General features: G+C 41.3%; 1 protein-coding gene across 1 annotated transcript in view; it reads left to right on the forward strand.

The window, feature by feature from the left end:
- hmcn1 (hemicentin 1) overlaps positions 1 to 15236 on the forward strand; it is a 493052-nt gene that overhangs the window by 382267 nt on the left and 95549 nt on the right. The window contains exons 65-70 of the mRNA XM_078218304.1: positions 570 to 694; positions 3387 to 3570; positions 8936 to 9033; positions 10661 to 10939; positions 11731 to 11927; positions 14974 to 15055. Of these exons, the coding sequence (XP_078074430.1) occupies positions 570 to 694; positions 3387 to 3570; positions 8936 to 9033; positions 10661 to 10939; positions 11731 to 11927; positions 14974 to 15055 (965 nt within the window). The remainder of the gene's footprint in view (positions 1 to 569; positions 695 to 3386; positions 3571 to 8935; positions 9034 to 10660; positions 10940 to 11730; positions 11928 to 14973; positions 15056 to 15236) is intronic.

Consider the following 15236-nt stretch of genomic DNA (forward strand, 5'->3'; position numbering starts at 1 on the left):
CAATATCCTGCCGTAAGTTTAGAAGAAGCCCTAGGCAAAAGATGTAAACAGCTGCTGATGCTATTGTTCAGGGATTTCTGCCACTATTATGCTGGGAGAGATCAGGAAACCCTGCAGAAATCTAGAACAAAGTAAATTACAGCACAGGAACAGGCCCTTCATCCCTCCAAGCCTGCAACGACCATGTGCCCGACTGAACTAAAACCCCCTGCCTTCCGGGGACTATATCCCTCTATTCCCTATTCATGTATTTGTCCAGATGCCCCTTAAAACTCTCTACCGTATCTGCTTCCACTACCTCCCCCGGCAGTGAGTTCCAGGCACCCACCACCCTCTGTGTAAAAAAAACTTGCCTTGTACATCTCCTTTAAACCTTGCCCCTCGCTCCTTAAACCTATGTCCCCCCGTAATTGACTCTTCTACCCTGGGAAAAAGCTCTTGACTATCCACTCTGTCCATGTCCCTCATAATCTTGTAGACTTCTATCAGGTATCTATTGCTGTATCTCATTTATTTCACTAAAGGAAAGCATTTTGTTGTGTTTTATATTTTTTTTTTGTGGCTCTCAGAGTGAGTCCAGATGGTAGCACCCTCGACATTAATGGCACAGTGACAACAGATGTTGGTAAATACACTTGTGTAGCCACCAATTCTGCTGGTGAGGAAGATCGGATTTTCAACCTCAATGTATATGGTGAGTTAAACCGAATAGCTCCGTCTACTCAGAACCTTTCTGCAGCTCTATTGGTCCTGGCTGTAATTATAGAACAAAAATATCAATAACAGAAGATTCAAGATTCCAGATACCCAAGTGGGTAAATGCATTTAGGGTAGAATTTTTAGCACTCGCTATCTTGAGAATCCGTGCATTACACGCTCCAGGTGACTCCGAAGCCCACTGCCATTTAATGCTTAATTGAGTGGTTATTTATTGACAGTGAGCAGGACTTCTGTCCGCCCTTGGAAGGAAGTCCCACCTTGGAGAGCTGTTGGCCAATCACATTGGCTGACAGCTCTCCAACCCCTCCAGACCCAACACTGCAGTGGCTAGAAGAGGTACTATAGTGCTCTGCAGGAACTAAATCCCTGAACCATTCCCAACGTAAGTCCCAGGGACGAGATGATTGGGGATGCCTTGGGAGGTCAACAGAGGGGTGATTATGACGTCAGGGAATAGGCTGAGGAAGAGGGAAGGACAGAGTTCCCAGGTCCTGGGGGGGGAGGAGGGGATGCCCCAAATCTCAAAGGGCCATCAGATTGAGGTGACGCCCCCTACCCCATCCCATCTGTGATTGAGAAAAATTGAAAGACAGATTGCCCGCCTGCCCATTATGCCCACGTGATGACCTAAAATTTGTACGGGCAAATAATCCCCTCGTAGGACAGATAATCCCTTCAATTGGCTCCATGATTATCAGATGGTGAGCTGCTGATGCACGCATGTGTCCATCGACTGAAATACCACGCGAGTGCAGGATGACAACAGGATAATTGCCCAATGTCATCACGTGCTATTTTTCTGCTCTTCCAGGTCAGGCACGCACCTGCCCAGGACATGTAAAATTCTGTCCCATGGCAATCAAACCATTCAAAAGACCCAATCTCAATGGCTGGTCTGAGTTCAGTGATCTGAACTTAGTCATAATGATGGTTGAGATGCTGCAAACCCTCATTCATCCGATTTCCCCAGGCTACAGAGGGTGAAAATCCAAAGAAAATATTTCTATTTATGGTAGTACCTTATCACCATTTATAACATCTCCAAATACCTACAAATGTAAGAGCTGTTATTGTAGGCTGAGACAACTGCAATTTTGTACACAGCAAGGTCTTTCAAACAGCTGGCAATTTTGATTGAGGAAAGTACCTTTGCCAGGACATAGAAAAAAAATCTCTGCTATTCTTTGACTAATACAAAGGGAGACCATCCATCATATCCACTGGAAGATGCAGACAAGATTTGTTTAAAGTACCATCTGCAAAACAACATCTTGAAGTACTACTCCACTACCACAATTGATCACAAGCCTAGTTTATCTGCTCAAGTCCTGAAGTGGGACTTCAAAGGCAGTAATCTCAGGATGTTGACCTTTATGGCAAGAGGATCTGAGTATAGGAGTAAATTGAGCCATGTTGATATTTGAGCCAAGATCCTACAAAAAAATTCCGATTATCATCCAGCGACATCTGCTAGAAAATGTGTATATAGCCAGGATTGGTTTTTATCTTTGGCCACATTTCTGCCACCTTGCTCTACCTCTAGCTATGAAGGGATTGAAAAGCAGAGTTCAAAGGCAGTAATCTCAGGATGTTGACCTTCATGACAAGAGGATCTGAGTATAGGAGTAAAGATATCTTGTTGCAATTGTATATAGAGCCTTGGTGAGAGCGCACCTGGTCTTCTTACCTAAAAAAGGACATACTTGCCATTGAGGGAGTGCAACAAAGAATCAAATATTGATTCTTGGGATGGCTGAGAGATTGTGGAGATTGGGCCTGTATTCTCTCGAGTTTAGAAGAATGAGAGATGACCTCATTGAGCACACAAACTTCTTACAGGAAGACTGTTTCCCATGGCTGTTGGGACTAGAACCAAGGGATACAGTGTCAGAATAAGGGGTAGGCCATTTAGGACTGATGGGGAGGAATTTCTTCACTCAGCGTGGTGAATCTTTGGAATTCTCTATCCTAGGGAGTTGTAGAGATTCAGTCATTGAGTATATTCAAGACTGAGATCGATAGATTTCCAGATTTTTAAAAAAGTTATTCATTCTTGGGATGGGGGCATCACTGGCTAGGCCAGCCCTTTCCTGATTGCCCTTGAGAAGGTGATGGTGAGCTGTCTTCTTGAATTACTGCAGTCCATGTGGTGTAGATAGATCCACAGTGATGTTAGGGAGGGAGTCTCAGGATTTTGACCCAGCGACAGTAAAGGAACATTGATATATTTCCAAGTCAGGATGGTGGGTGGCTTGGAATATTCAAGACATCAAGGGATATGGCGATAGTGTGGGAAAATTATGTTAAGGTAGCCACGATCTAGTTGAATGGTGGAACAGACTCGAGGGGTTGAATGGCCTGATTCTGCTCCTATTTCATACGCTCCTATGTTCTCCATTTTAAGTTTGATGGTACATAAATGTATCCTTAGAATACATCAGTATAAACTACTGAATTTGGTTCTTATTTTAGTTTGGTTTGTAACATTTTGAATAGTATTGTAATACTTATTTGATTAAATATTAAGGTTTCCAAAGTTCTAAAAAAGAGTCTTTCAGATTGTGACAGTCTTATTTGTGCCATTATAGTTTCTAATTAATCTGCAGTACATGAAACGGTAAGTCACAAAAATTTACTAATGCTCCAACATCTATTCTGTGTTTTAGTTCCACCAACCATTCACAGTAATCAGAAGGGGAATGAGGAACTCTCAACCATCTTGGACAACTCCATTAACATTGAGTGTATGGCTACAGGCTCCCCTCCTCCACAGCTGAACTGGCTGAAGAATGGATTACCTCTGCCCATTTCCTCTCAGATCAGACTTCTCTCTGCTGGGAAGGTTTTGAGGTTAGTTTTCCAGCAGCTATTTAAATTCAGAAACCTGACAGAAGGGCCAAAGCCCAGAAAGTGCAGGGGACATCAAAGCAGCCAGAGAGAGTTGTGAGATAGTGGTTAGATTATAGCGAGTTTATGTTAAGTTTTAAAACACTGCAGGAGGATGGGAAAATTGAGGAAGGTATTCCTGGGGAGGTATTTCTGGAAAGGTATTCCTTGGTGTTGGAGATGGTGTAATGAATCATTTATTAACACAATGAGGATACAGGGAGGCGCAGGTGTTAAGGAGGCAGGTTGATGATTAGTAAGAGAATATAATGCAGTTAGAAGTTACCTCATGCAAGAGGAAACCTCATTTCACTTGATTGAAATGTCAGCTAGCATTTGCAACTCTTTCTGTTCTCCACCATAACTAAAAAGAATAGATATAGAATTTAAAATAATAATGGAAAATGCTGAAAAGACACTGAAGGTAAAACACAGTCATTGAAAGAGAAAATTCAGTTTAATATTTGAGAGAATCCTACTCTGATAGTGTCTGCCTGAGTATTAATGGATCTTTCCTCTCTTTAACTGCTGATAGATTTGTGCTTCCATTTTGGTTTGATTTTACATTTCAGCATCATTTTCTTCTTAAATAGCAACTTTAAGTGACAAGCATTCCTGGGTCAGATGAGGACAACTTGATTATTGTTCACTCAAACAAATAGGATGTCCAATTAGTATTAGGGCCCTGGACCAGAATCCAGTCTAGATCCCAACAATTTTTCTTTTTTGGCATAAATGTGAGAATAGGATGCTTCACTCCAGGAGTAATTCCTTTGACAAATTAGAGATCTTTTATAGTAGAACAAACAACTCTAATTTCTAACTTATTACTGTTTCAATTCCAAATAAGCAACATTCTTCTTACAGACTCGGCACGGTAGCACAGTGGTTAGCACTGCTACTTCACAGCTCCAGGGACCTGGGTTTGATTCCCGGCTTGGGTCACTGTCTGTGTGGAGTTTGCACATTCTCCTTGTGTCTGCGTGGGTTTCCTCCGGGTGCTCCGGTTTCCTCCCACAGTTCAAAGATGTGTGGGTTAGGTTGATTGGCCATGCTAAAATTGCCCCTTAGAGTCCTGAGGTGCATAGGTTAGAGGGATTAGCCGGTAAATATGTAGGGATAAGGGGGTAGGGCCTGGGTGGGATTGTGGTCAGTGCAGACTCGATGGGCCAAATGGCCTCTTTCTGCACTGTAGGGTTTCTATGATTCTATGACTCAAAAACCATTTTAAATACAGTTAGCAACCATAAATATACTTGCTATAAAGAATGTAAACATCCTAGAAGCTTTCAGAGAGATTTTATGGAAAGAGCAGCCTGCAGACCTCTGCCTTTAAACAAACCCCAGCCAGAACTGAAAGCTATTTTTTCTCTGCTACATACCTAGCTCCTCCTATTAACCACATTATCACATGATCTTGACAATCAATCTAATCAAAAACCCCAGGTGAAATCTTCCTCCAGAAATAAAAATCCATTAGCTTTCTCCTAAGTAAACACTACATGGCTAAAATGAGTAATTATCCTGCTCTCCCAACATCTGAGCTGCATTCCCACCAGACATACCCACTGCCTGTAAAAGAAAACTGAACTTTAAAACAGTCCCCTTAAATATTAAAACAAAACTATATACATCTGTAGCAATAGCACACTTTCATCACACTAAAGGTTTGAGAATGATCTCTTTATTGACTGAGAAATCTGTGAGCATTTGTCTAATGGCAGACATTACATAATCAAGTTCAATATAGCATTTGAAAGGGGAAAACATGAAACAGCCATTAAACTTCTAGATTTAGGTAAGGTTGATTTCCATGCAGTGAAGGTATAGGCTATTTACAGTAAACTGGACAAGTCAGTTAATATATAAATATACAGAAGAATAGTGAGAATTGTTCAAAAAAGAAGTTAATGTGATACAGATTGAGTTCATGTTCCTAAAGGGCAAGAGTACTTGTCAAAGTAAATACATGATTGGAAATGATAAGTTTGTGTTTGAATTATTATTGTGGAATGCGAGTGAATGGAAATAGTGCATTGAAATTTTATGTTTGCATCAGAATAACTTTGTACTGGGGTGTGACTTTAATTGGAGTGCACGCACCCATAGACTGGGATAGACCTGAAGAATGGGAAAATAGGCTTTCAACCCACTTTATGGTTCAAGAAATCCCTTTGTTATCATTGTACCATTATTTGTAAAATCTCAGTGGACTGTGAAATGCAAGAGAAGTATCAATACAAAATTGAATGTCACAGTACCAAACAATCAACCCATTGCAGGGACTTCTATGATGTTGGTGTACCTTTAAGAAATTTTTTAAAATCATGTTCTCTGCAGTTGTAAGCAGACCTTTTCAGTTTTTTTTTCCTCATTGTTGCCGAGCCATCTGCTAGAAGTCCCTTTTATTGCTACTTCAATGGCTTAAATGGGGTTTTGTTTATTTTTACTCAAGGATCTTTTATGATCTTGCATTGTGAGGGGGAAGATTGATTGACAAGTCAATCTTCCCTTCCACAACAAAGAAGCTTCAGTTAACTCTGAAGGAAATTCCATGAGATGAACTAATAGTGATTTGATTTCGGGGCAACAGTACTTGAACTGTACAGATCTGATTTCAAATTATGACCGAAGAGTGACTCTTTAATATGGCACATCCATCGGACATTGTTCCCTTTTCTTCCAAACCAGTTCGAAGTTAGTAGGGTGTTTCAGCTGTCTGGTATGTAAAATGCTGGTATCTCGCACCTTTTTTATTGGGGTGGGTAGGGTTGGAGAAGCAAAAACACTCTCTTATGCATTTTAAACATGTTTGCTTTAATTTGTTTTGACTACACTAAAGTTTTAATAGCGGCATGGTGGCACAGTGGTTAGCATTGCTGCCTTACAGCGCCAAGGACCTGGGTTCAATTCCAGCCTTGGGTGACTGTCCGTATGGAGTTTGCATGTTCTCCCTGTGTCTACATAGGTTTCCTTCAGATGCTTTGGTTTCCCCCCACAGTCCAAAGATGTATGATAGGTGGATTGGCCATGCTATATTGACTCTTCGTGTTGGGGGATTAGCGGGATAAATACGTGGGTTTGTGGGAATAGGGCCTAGGTGGGATTATTGTTGGTGCAGACTCGATGGGCTGAATGACCTCCTTCTGCACTGTAGGGATTCTATAAAAATACGGCATAAACATCTAAAGAGCTAAGAGATGACAAAAGAGCAATTGTACAATAGCACATGTAATGCAATAATGTAGGACAGATCCTAGTGAATAGAAAAGATAGATACAAAGAACGGCAATAGGTGACAAATGGATAGTAAAAGCTACAAGATGTATAAAAATAAACATGCAAGGTTTATCAAAATACTTATTCTACTAGGAAAAAGAGGGTAGTTAGGAGCAATGTAAATCTCTTGAAAACTGATGTTGGTAATATTTTCAATGAAAATAAGGAAGTGCCGGGCAAGTTAAATAATTAATTTGCTTCAAAGTTTGTAACTGAGGAAGAAGTCATCACTTTGGGCATCTCAAGAAAATCTAAACTAAACTAGTGGCACTAAAGGTTTCCATCCAACGGTTTTAAAAGAAGTGGGTAAGAAAATTGCAGATGTGCTGACTATAGTCTTCCAAAGTTCTCTCGATTCAGGAACCTTTCCTTTAGAAATAAAAATTTTGCACGTCACTCCTCTAGTTAAAAGAGTTAGTTTGGCATCTTTGTCAGGAAAATTACTGGGGTCTATAATTAAGAATAAGGTGACTGAGGACCTTGAAAATTTCTAGTTGATCAGAGAAAACCAGCGTGGAAATGTAAAGCAGAATACAGCAGTTGCTGAAAATTGACCAGCTGAGTAATTCCACCATTCTGTTTTTATTTTGGATTTGGGAAAGTTTAAGTTAGGCCTGGCAAAACTAAAGTTCTTTTGAAGAGATGACTAAAATAGTGGGCAAAAGAATGGTGATGCATGTTATTTATATGGACTTTCAGAAGACATTTGGTAAATTACTCATAAGATGCCATTAGCAAAAGCTGAAGCTCCGAATTGGAAGTAAATTATTGACCTGGACAAGAGGTTGGCTGAGCAGTAGGAGACAGAAAATTGGGATAACAGGCAGCTTCTTTAAATAGCAGAATGTGATAATAATGTCTTGTAAGAAGCTGTGTTAGAGCCTCAACTATTCATAGTAATTTATTAATAACTTAAATGATGAGATAGAAAACCACATAATCAAGTTCCACAATGATACAAATGTAGGCAATGTTGCAAATAGTGTAGATTGAATAATAAAATTATGACGGGTATTATTGGATTAAGTGAAAAATTGTGGCAAAAGTATTTTAATATACGCAAATCAATGTAGGTCATCCAATTTGAACCCGAAAAGGACAGAATAAGATACTTTCTAAATGGTGGAAAGCTAGAAACAATATAGTAAATAATGAAAAAGGCTAATGGGAACTTTGCCATTATATCTGGAGGATTAGAATGTAAGGAGATAAAATCCATGCTCCTGCTATACAAAGCTCCACTTAGACCCTGCCGGTGTGTACTGTGAGCAGGATTTCAGCATAGATACCTGGCACTCCAAAGGTTAAATGACAAGGAGAGATTACACAAACTAGTGGAATTTAGACAGTTAAAGGCCGATTTGATCAAATTGTTCAAGTTATTAAGGGCAGCAAATAGAACAGGAAGAGAGGGATTATTCCCACTGGTTTGGGATTACGGACTAGAGGGCATTGTCTAAACATTAGAGTCAGACCTTTTCAGGTGTGAGATTAGGAAACACCTCTACATTCACAGAGCAGTAGAGGTTTGGAACTCTCTTCCACAAAGGGCAATTGATGTGAGACCTTTGGTTAATTTTAAATCAGAGATTGATATATTTTTGTTCATCAAAGTAATTGAAGGATATGAGGCAAAAGTGGATATATGGATTAAGGTTGCAGATCATGCATGATCTGATACAATGGCTGAACAGACAAAGAGATCTAAATATTTCTCACCTGTTGCTATGCTCCTTTACACTTATTATTTCCCAATTCCAACTAGGAGATTGCTAAATGGATGAATTTAAGGAAAAGCCAAACATTCCCTGTGAGTTGCTTCCATGCAGTACCACATGATGAGCTGTGTTTAGTCATTAGAGAGCCACATCTCTTATATCCATCCAGCTTGAATTTTCAGCATCAATATGTACTTGAAGAATAGCAAAATTTATAATCACAAAAAATGAAGTTAATCAATAACACTTCACCCACCATCACCATCTTGGCCCCTCCAATAAGTCTGCAGTGAAACTTGGTACTTCTATATTTATTTGTTATTTTCTTACAGAATTGTACGAACGCAGATGTCAGATGCTGGTACCTACACTTGTGTGGCTTCTAATCGAGCTGGTGTGGATAACAAACATTACAACCTAATAGTGTATGGTGAGTTTGTGAGTAGGGAAATGTGCATTACTTAGCAACATTCCCACAGCAGTCTGTGGTGTCTATGAGGCAGCATGTAATTAAATCTATAGTCCAGATCTTCCAACCAGGATCAGAAACCCCGACAGGATTTTACAATCCCAACGTGGCATGTCTCCCCCTGGTGGGTGTGATGAGCCATTTAAATTGCCATTTACTTCAATGGGACCATAAAGTCTGGTCAATATTTCAAAACTTGATCAGACAAAGAAAAACACACTTGCCTTCCTCCATTTTTTCTGATATATCTTCCGAAGGAGAATCCTTCACAACTGACTCAATACAGCAAACCTTGGAGGAAGCAAAGAAAATCTGTGCATAAATCACACCTCATTATAGCACTATCTGCCATATCCTGACCCAGGTTTAAATGTTGCAAAGCTTCTTTGAATGCAGCTAGGAAGAAAAGGTAAGTTTATGAGGGGGTAGAGTGGGTAAGGGGGTAAAGTGGATGGGGAGGCAGGGTAGTAGGTGGATAGGGTGGCAGGTGAGTTGATGCGTAGGTAGCTTGGGGATACATCATGTTGGAAGGGGTTGTCTGGTCGGGTGCTGGTCATATCAAGTTGGCTCTAGGGCTAGACAGATCAGATTGGGTGTGGTTGTCAGGGGGTCATTTTGAGAAATTGTGGGGTTTAATTCTATAGTTACCCAGGAGTTTGTCCAAGTTTTTTCCTTTACAATATTTTCTGGGTAATTATCCAGTTAAGTAAACGTCTGACTCTAACTCAGAGTTGGAGACTTTTTTGGAGGGTTCCAGGAAGCAGGGGAATTGCCCACCAGAAGTTCAAACCTCCTGAGCAATTCCCACCGAGTCCTTGCATTGGGCCTTCTCCTGGGTCCTACTGTGCATTTTCCAGGGTATGTCCAACCTCCAACCATTTGGACAGCTTTGGGTATGTTTACAGTGCAACTTCAGCTTTACTGCACAGAGATTTCTCCTTCAATGAAAAAGGTTGTCATCAACAGTGCTGTTAGGATGAGCAGCATGAGCCTTCGCAAGTGGAGGCAGTCTTTCACTATTATGTTTGTTTAAGTTTCAGCCTCTATGGCTACTTTTGTTGAAACATCCCATGATGTAACAATCCTTAGTTCAAGAACCTTCCTTCCCCATTTTGTCCACATACAAGATCCCTCAAACCATATTCCCAAGCTCGCCATTCATTAGATTTCCAAACACCTCCCCCTCACCCCTTAACCAACTCCTATCTCTTGAACCCATCCACTATCCCTCATTCCACTCCACCCCCCATTTCTCAAGCCTCCACCTTGACTCTCAGTAACTCCTACATAAGATCTTGATACTGAGCAATGATTCTTCTTTGGGTTTTATGGATTGGCTGCCATGTTTATTTGGACTTTGTTTATTGCGAGTGGGGTGGGCAGTCGGGGACAAATATATAAAGACTGAATATGTCACACGGGGGAAGGTTTCCCCTGATTTGCGGTGAAATTATGAGAACCCATTTATGATTTTGTTACTAACAGCAAGGAGGCATGATCCTGCAATTAGAGTATACATTCAGGATGAGTGGATTTAATCAAATGATGGTTTACAGTGTCTTAACTGAGCTGTCTTTGTCGCCCGTAGTTCCTCCAAGGCTGGATGATGCTGGTGCCACAGAAGACCTCACTGTTGTAAAAGGAAATCCAGCTTCCCTAACGTGCATCACTGATGGAACTCCAGCTCCGACACTAGCTTGGCTTAAAGAAACACAGCCCCTCAAATTAGGCCCTCACATGACCGTTAGAAACCAGGGAATGTCGCTGGAGATTTCCACAGCTGAGGTGAAAGACACAGGAAAATACACCTGTGTGGCAGCCAATGAAGCTGGCGAGGTCAACAAACACTTCAATTTGAAGGTGCTGGGTAAGTTGAAAAGATCCCATCACCAATAATGGACAACAACTAATAAGTTCTCCTTGGCATTGTCAGTGGTCAGGTCGGTGATGGATATACATTTTTTTAAAAATATACCCAAGATGGCACTTGGGTGAAAGAAATTTCAGAAACTTGTTCCAAAGAGCAATCCCAATGACCAAGCCTTACAGGTAACAGCTGACATAGCAATATAGAATGGAAAATGGTGATGTAGAATGGTTAGCACTGCTGCCTCACAGCATCAGGCACCCGGGTTCGATTCCCGGCTTAGGCCACTGTCTGTGTGGAGTTTGCACGTCCTCCCTGTGTCTGCATGGATTTCCTCCAGGTCCTCCGGCTTCCTCCCACAGTCCAAAAGACTGTGCTGGTTAGGTGGATTGGCCATGCTAAATTCTCTGTGTTCCAAACAGGCGCCGGAGTGTGATGACTAGGGGATTTCACAGTAACTTCTTTGCAGTGTTAATGTAAGCCTATTTGTGACACTCACAAATAAACTTTAAAAAAACTTAGAATGATAAATTTTGACACTAAAGCATGACCAAAATGTTGACAACTGCAAATAAACTTGTGAACAGTAAGTGTGCACCCTACAGACTAGAATTAGTTTATTTTCGGTTCCAAAAGTTTTAACTCTTTTTCTTAACTATTTTCAATTTGAACCTAATTAGGTTTGTCACTTATTTCCCAGGTATTTTCCTTTCTTCTGTTCGCTTAGCTCAGGTCACTTTGCATAAAGAGTGAAAAACTTTAACCTAAGATTTTTTTTCTTTTTATTGCAGATCCGCCTCATATCAATGGCTCCAATTTCACAGAGGAAACCTCTGTAGTTGTGAACAATCCCCTAGAACTTCGCTGCATTGCCACTGGCATCCCAACTCCCAAACTGACCTGGATTAAGGATGGACGGCCACTGCCTCAAACAGATGCCATTCATATCCTTCACAATGGTGAAGTGTTGAAAATAGTGAATGCTCAGGTGCACTAATAGACCCATTTGTATCGAGAAAAACTATATTGGCTTGAACTATATCTACTTCTAATTTTACCAATAATTAAATATCAATGTTATGCAAATCCTCACCATGTGGATTCATAACTTTTATATTGTTGGCATGAATTCTATACAAGAATGTGGACCAAATCAGTTATTTGGGTTAAACTGTCGTCTCCACACCATTAGTAATTAAGGAGGGTTTCATCAAATGCTTTTATTTTAGAAAAGATCTACCACCCTGTCTGCTCTTCAGCAATATTAAAAGTTTAAGTACAGAGTGAAGAAGCTCCTGGGATTGGTTAAATCTTAAACAATATAGTTCGAATAGTTTGCACATATTCTAGCACTAATACTTCCTCAAACCGATCTCTCACTGCTTATCACAATTCAATCCGTCCTGATTTCAAACCACTCTTGTATTGCACTTTGTTTTAACATCATGTGATTAAAATGCTTGACAAGACAACTCAACTCATCACCATAACAATACACTCTCACAATTACTGTATATTACACTACCCAATATATGGAGTTAGTGATTCTGACACCAAATTTTATGCAACGGTAGTGCACATCAGGAATCCAGATGCAGAGGCCAATGTGCCCACATTATTGTCCAACTATTGACATTAATTGATGAAAAATCTTGCACATTGTACATACTGCAGTGACCTCTGGTACTTAAATTTCCAACATGCAAGCTTGGCTCTGAGAATTATGGACATGGATAGGTTAAGTGGGGCAAAATTTGGCAGATGGAGTTTAACGTGGATAAGTGTGAGGTTATCCATTTTAGTAGGAAAAATACAAAGGTAAATCATTATCCAAATAGAGAGAAACTTTAGAGTGCTTTGGTACAGAGGAATCTGGGTGTCCTTGTGCATGAATCGCAGAAAACTAGTCAGTGCAGCAGATAATAAGGAAGGCAAATGGAATCCTGGAACTTATTGCTTAAGGAATAGAATATAAAAGTAGCGAAGTGTTGCTGCTACTGTACAAAGTATTAATGAGACTGCACTTAGAATATTGTGTACAGTTTTGGTCCCCTTAAGGAGGGATGTAGTTCAGTTCAGAGGTGGTTCAATAGATTGATTCCAGAGATAAGGGGTTTGACTTATGAAGACAGATATGTCAGTTTAGGCCTATACTCCATGGAGTTTAGAAGAATGAGAAGAGATCTAATTCAGGTGTACAAGATGATAAGGGGGATTGACAAAGTAGACGTGGAGGGCAATCTAGAACAAGAGGTCATGGTTTTAGGATAAGGGACACAGATTTAAAACAAAGATGAGGAGAAATTATGGGTGGGATTTTCCGAAAAAAAATTCTAAGTGTCGAATTTGCGTAAAAACTGGAGTAAATCCTGCTGGTTATTTTCAGCAGGATTTTCAAAATGAATCTCCTACACTCTGTGCACTGCAGAGTGCACCTAGCGTAAATCACTCCAAATATCAGTGGGCAGGACCTATACCACTGAAGAAGCCGGCAGCATAGCGCTCAGCGACGACTGCGCATGTGCTGATCTGTCAGTGCCAAGATCGGCGCATGTGCAGTAGCCTCACACTGCCGGCCTCCCGATCGTTGGCCAGCTTGATCGCTGGCTAGCACGGCACCCCTCCATCGCTGCCCCTCTGAGTCCACCACGGCCCAATCGCTGGCCCAGCTACGACCCCCCCGCGTCTGGCCCGCCTCAATCTCCCTACCCCACCACCCCCACCCCGATGCCCAGCCCCGAGCGCTGACCTCTCTCCCTCTGCTCGCGTTCTCTATGCAGTGTGGCAGCAGAACCCCCACTTTAGGCCCCACCCCATTAGACCCCTCCCCCTTGACACTGCCCCATGCCCAGTGGGCATTGCCAAGATGCACCCTGGGCAGTGCCAAGGGGCCAGGCTGGCACTGCCAAGGTGGCAATGCCCAGGGAGCACCTCCTGACCCTCTGGCGGGCCTCAATTGCCCCCCTTCACTCCAGCAGGGTCCAGCTGCCAGCTCCCCACAAGTGCGGAGCTATAGTAAACCCCGTTGGAGTGAACCATTCCTGGCAGGGTGAGACGCTAGCTGGCCCGGAGACTTCAGTCCTGGGCCTGCTAATGGGATATAAAATAGAATCAAATGTGTGTTACCATAATTTATGCAGCTCCATACCGATTTCTGCCACAGAGCTGATGGCGTCAGAAATCTGGCTGCTGGAGAATCGTGGAGGCAATGGTGTCCACAAAAGCACTACAAGAGCAGCGCAGCAGGCTGGGAGAATCGCCCCCTACTGCTATCAAAAAGTCGTGAATTTGTGGAATTCAGTACCTCATAGTGTGGTGGATGCCGGGACTTTGCGTAAATTTAAGGAAGAGGTGGATAGATTTTTAGTTAGGAAGGGTTTGAAGGGCTATGGTGAATGGGCAGGAAAATGGAGTCAAGGCCAAGATGAGATCAGCTATGATGATATTAAAATGGTGGAGCAGGCTCAATGGCTAAATTGCCTACTCCTGCTCCTAGTTCTTATGATTATGAATGTTGACTCATTGAATTCTCTCTATAAATGTTATAACATGACCATACCAAATCTGATCAAAGAGTTTAAATTTGAGTTGAGAGCAGTGAAAGGTTCAGTTCAGACATACCAGAACTGCTATACTGCAGGTATTAGTTTGAGACCACTACTTCTTTGCAGCTTAACCTATACAGCATGACTGATGATACAATTCAGTACCAAGAGCTGGGCATCATTCTCCAGTCAGGCACACAGACGTTCCCTCATGGTACCTGAATGGGTAATTGGTTCTTCAATAAGATTAAAGAGTTATAAAGTATTAGGAGTTTTCCTCAGTGACAGTTGTGTTGAAGTAATGTGAGACTATCTCTTCCAGGTGTTCTCGATTCACTTGGCAAAATTCAATGCATTGTCATTTCAGCAACCTTTCCAGTTAGTATGGGCTTTGTTGCAATATAACAAAAAAGCATCATGACAAAGAAATGACACCATAAAAAATTAAGTGCACTTTAGTTTAAGACTTTTGTATTCTTCCCTTGGCAGGTGCAAGATACAGGCAGGTATACTTGCCTAGCTTCCAGTACAGCAGGGGATGATGACCGAGAGTATTTGGTAAGGGTACATGGTAAGTCAACATGGACTGGACACAATGTTTAGGTATAATTGACTTTTCAGTTTCAGTTGCAAATTCTAAAAACATAAAGCAGCTTAATTGTTTGTCCTTGTAGCACAGGTTTTTGATTTAATTTTAGTGCGTGTTTAATCAGAATCATTCTGCTACCATCTTGGTATTACCACGTGCTGTG

This window comes from Mustelus asterias, chromosome 8 (assembly GCF_964213995.1).
Source record: "Mustelus asterias chromosome 8, sMusAst1.hap1.1, whole genome shotgun sequence".
Classification (NCBI taxonomy): Eukaryota; Metazoa; Chordata; class Chondrichthyes; order Carcharhiniformes; family Triakidae; genus Mustelus; species Mustelus asterias.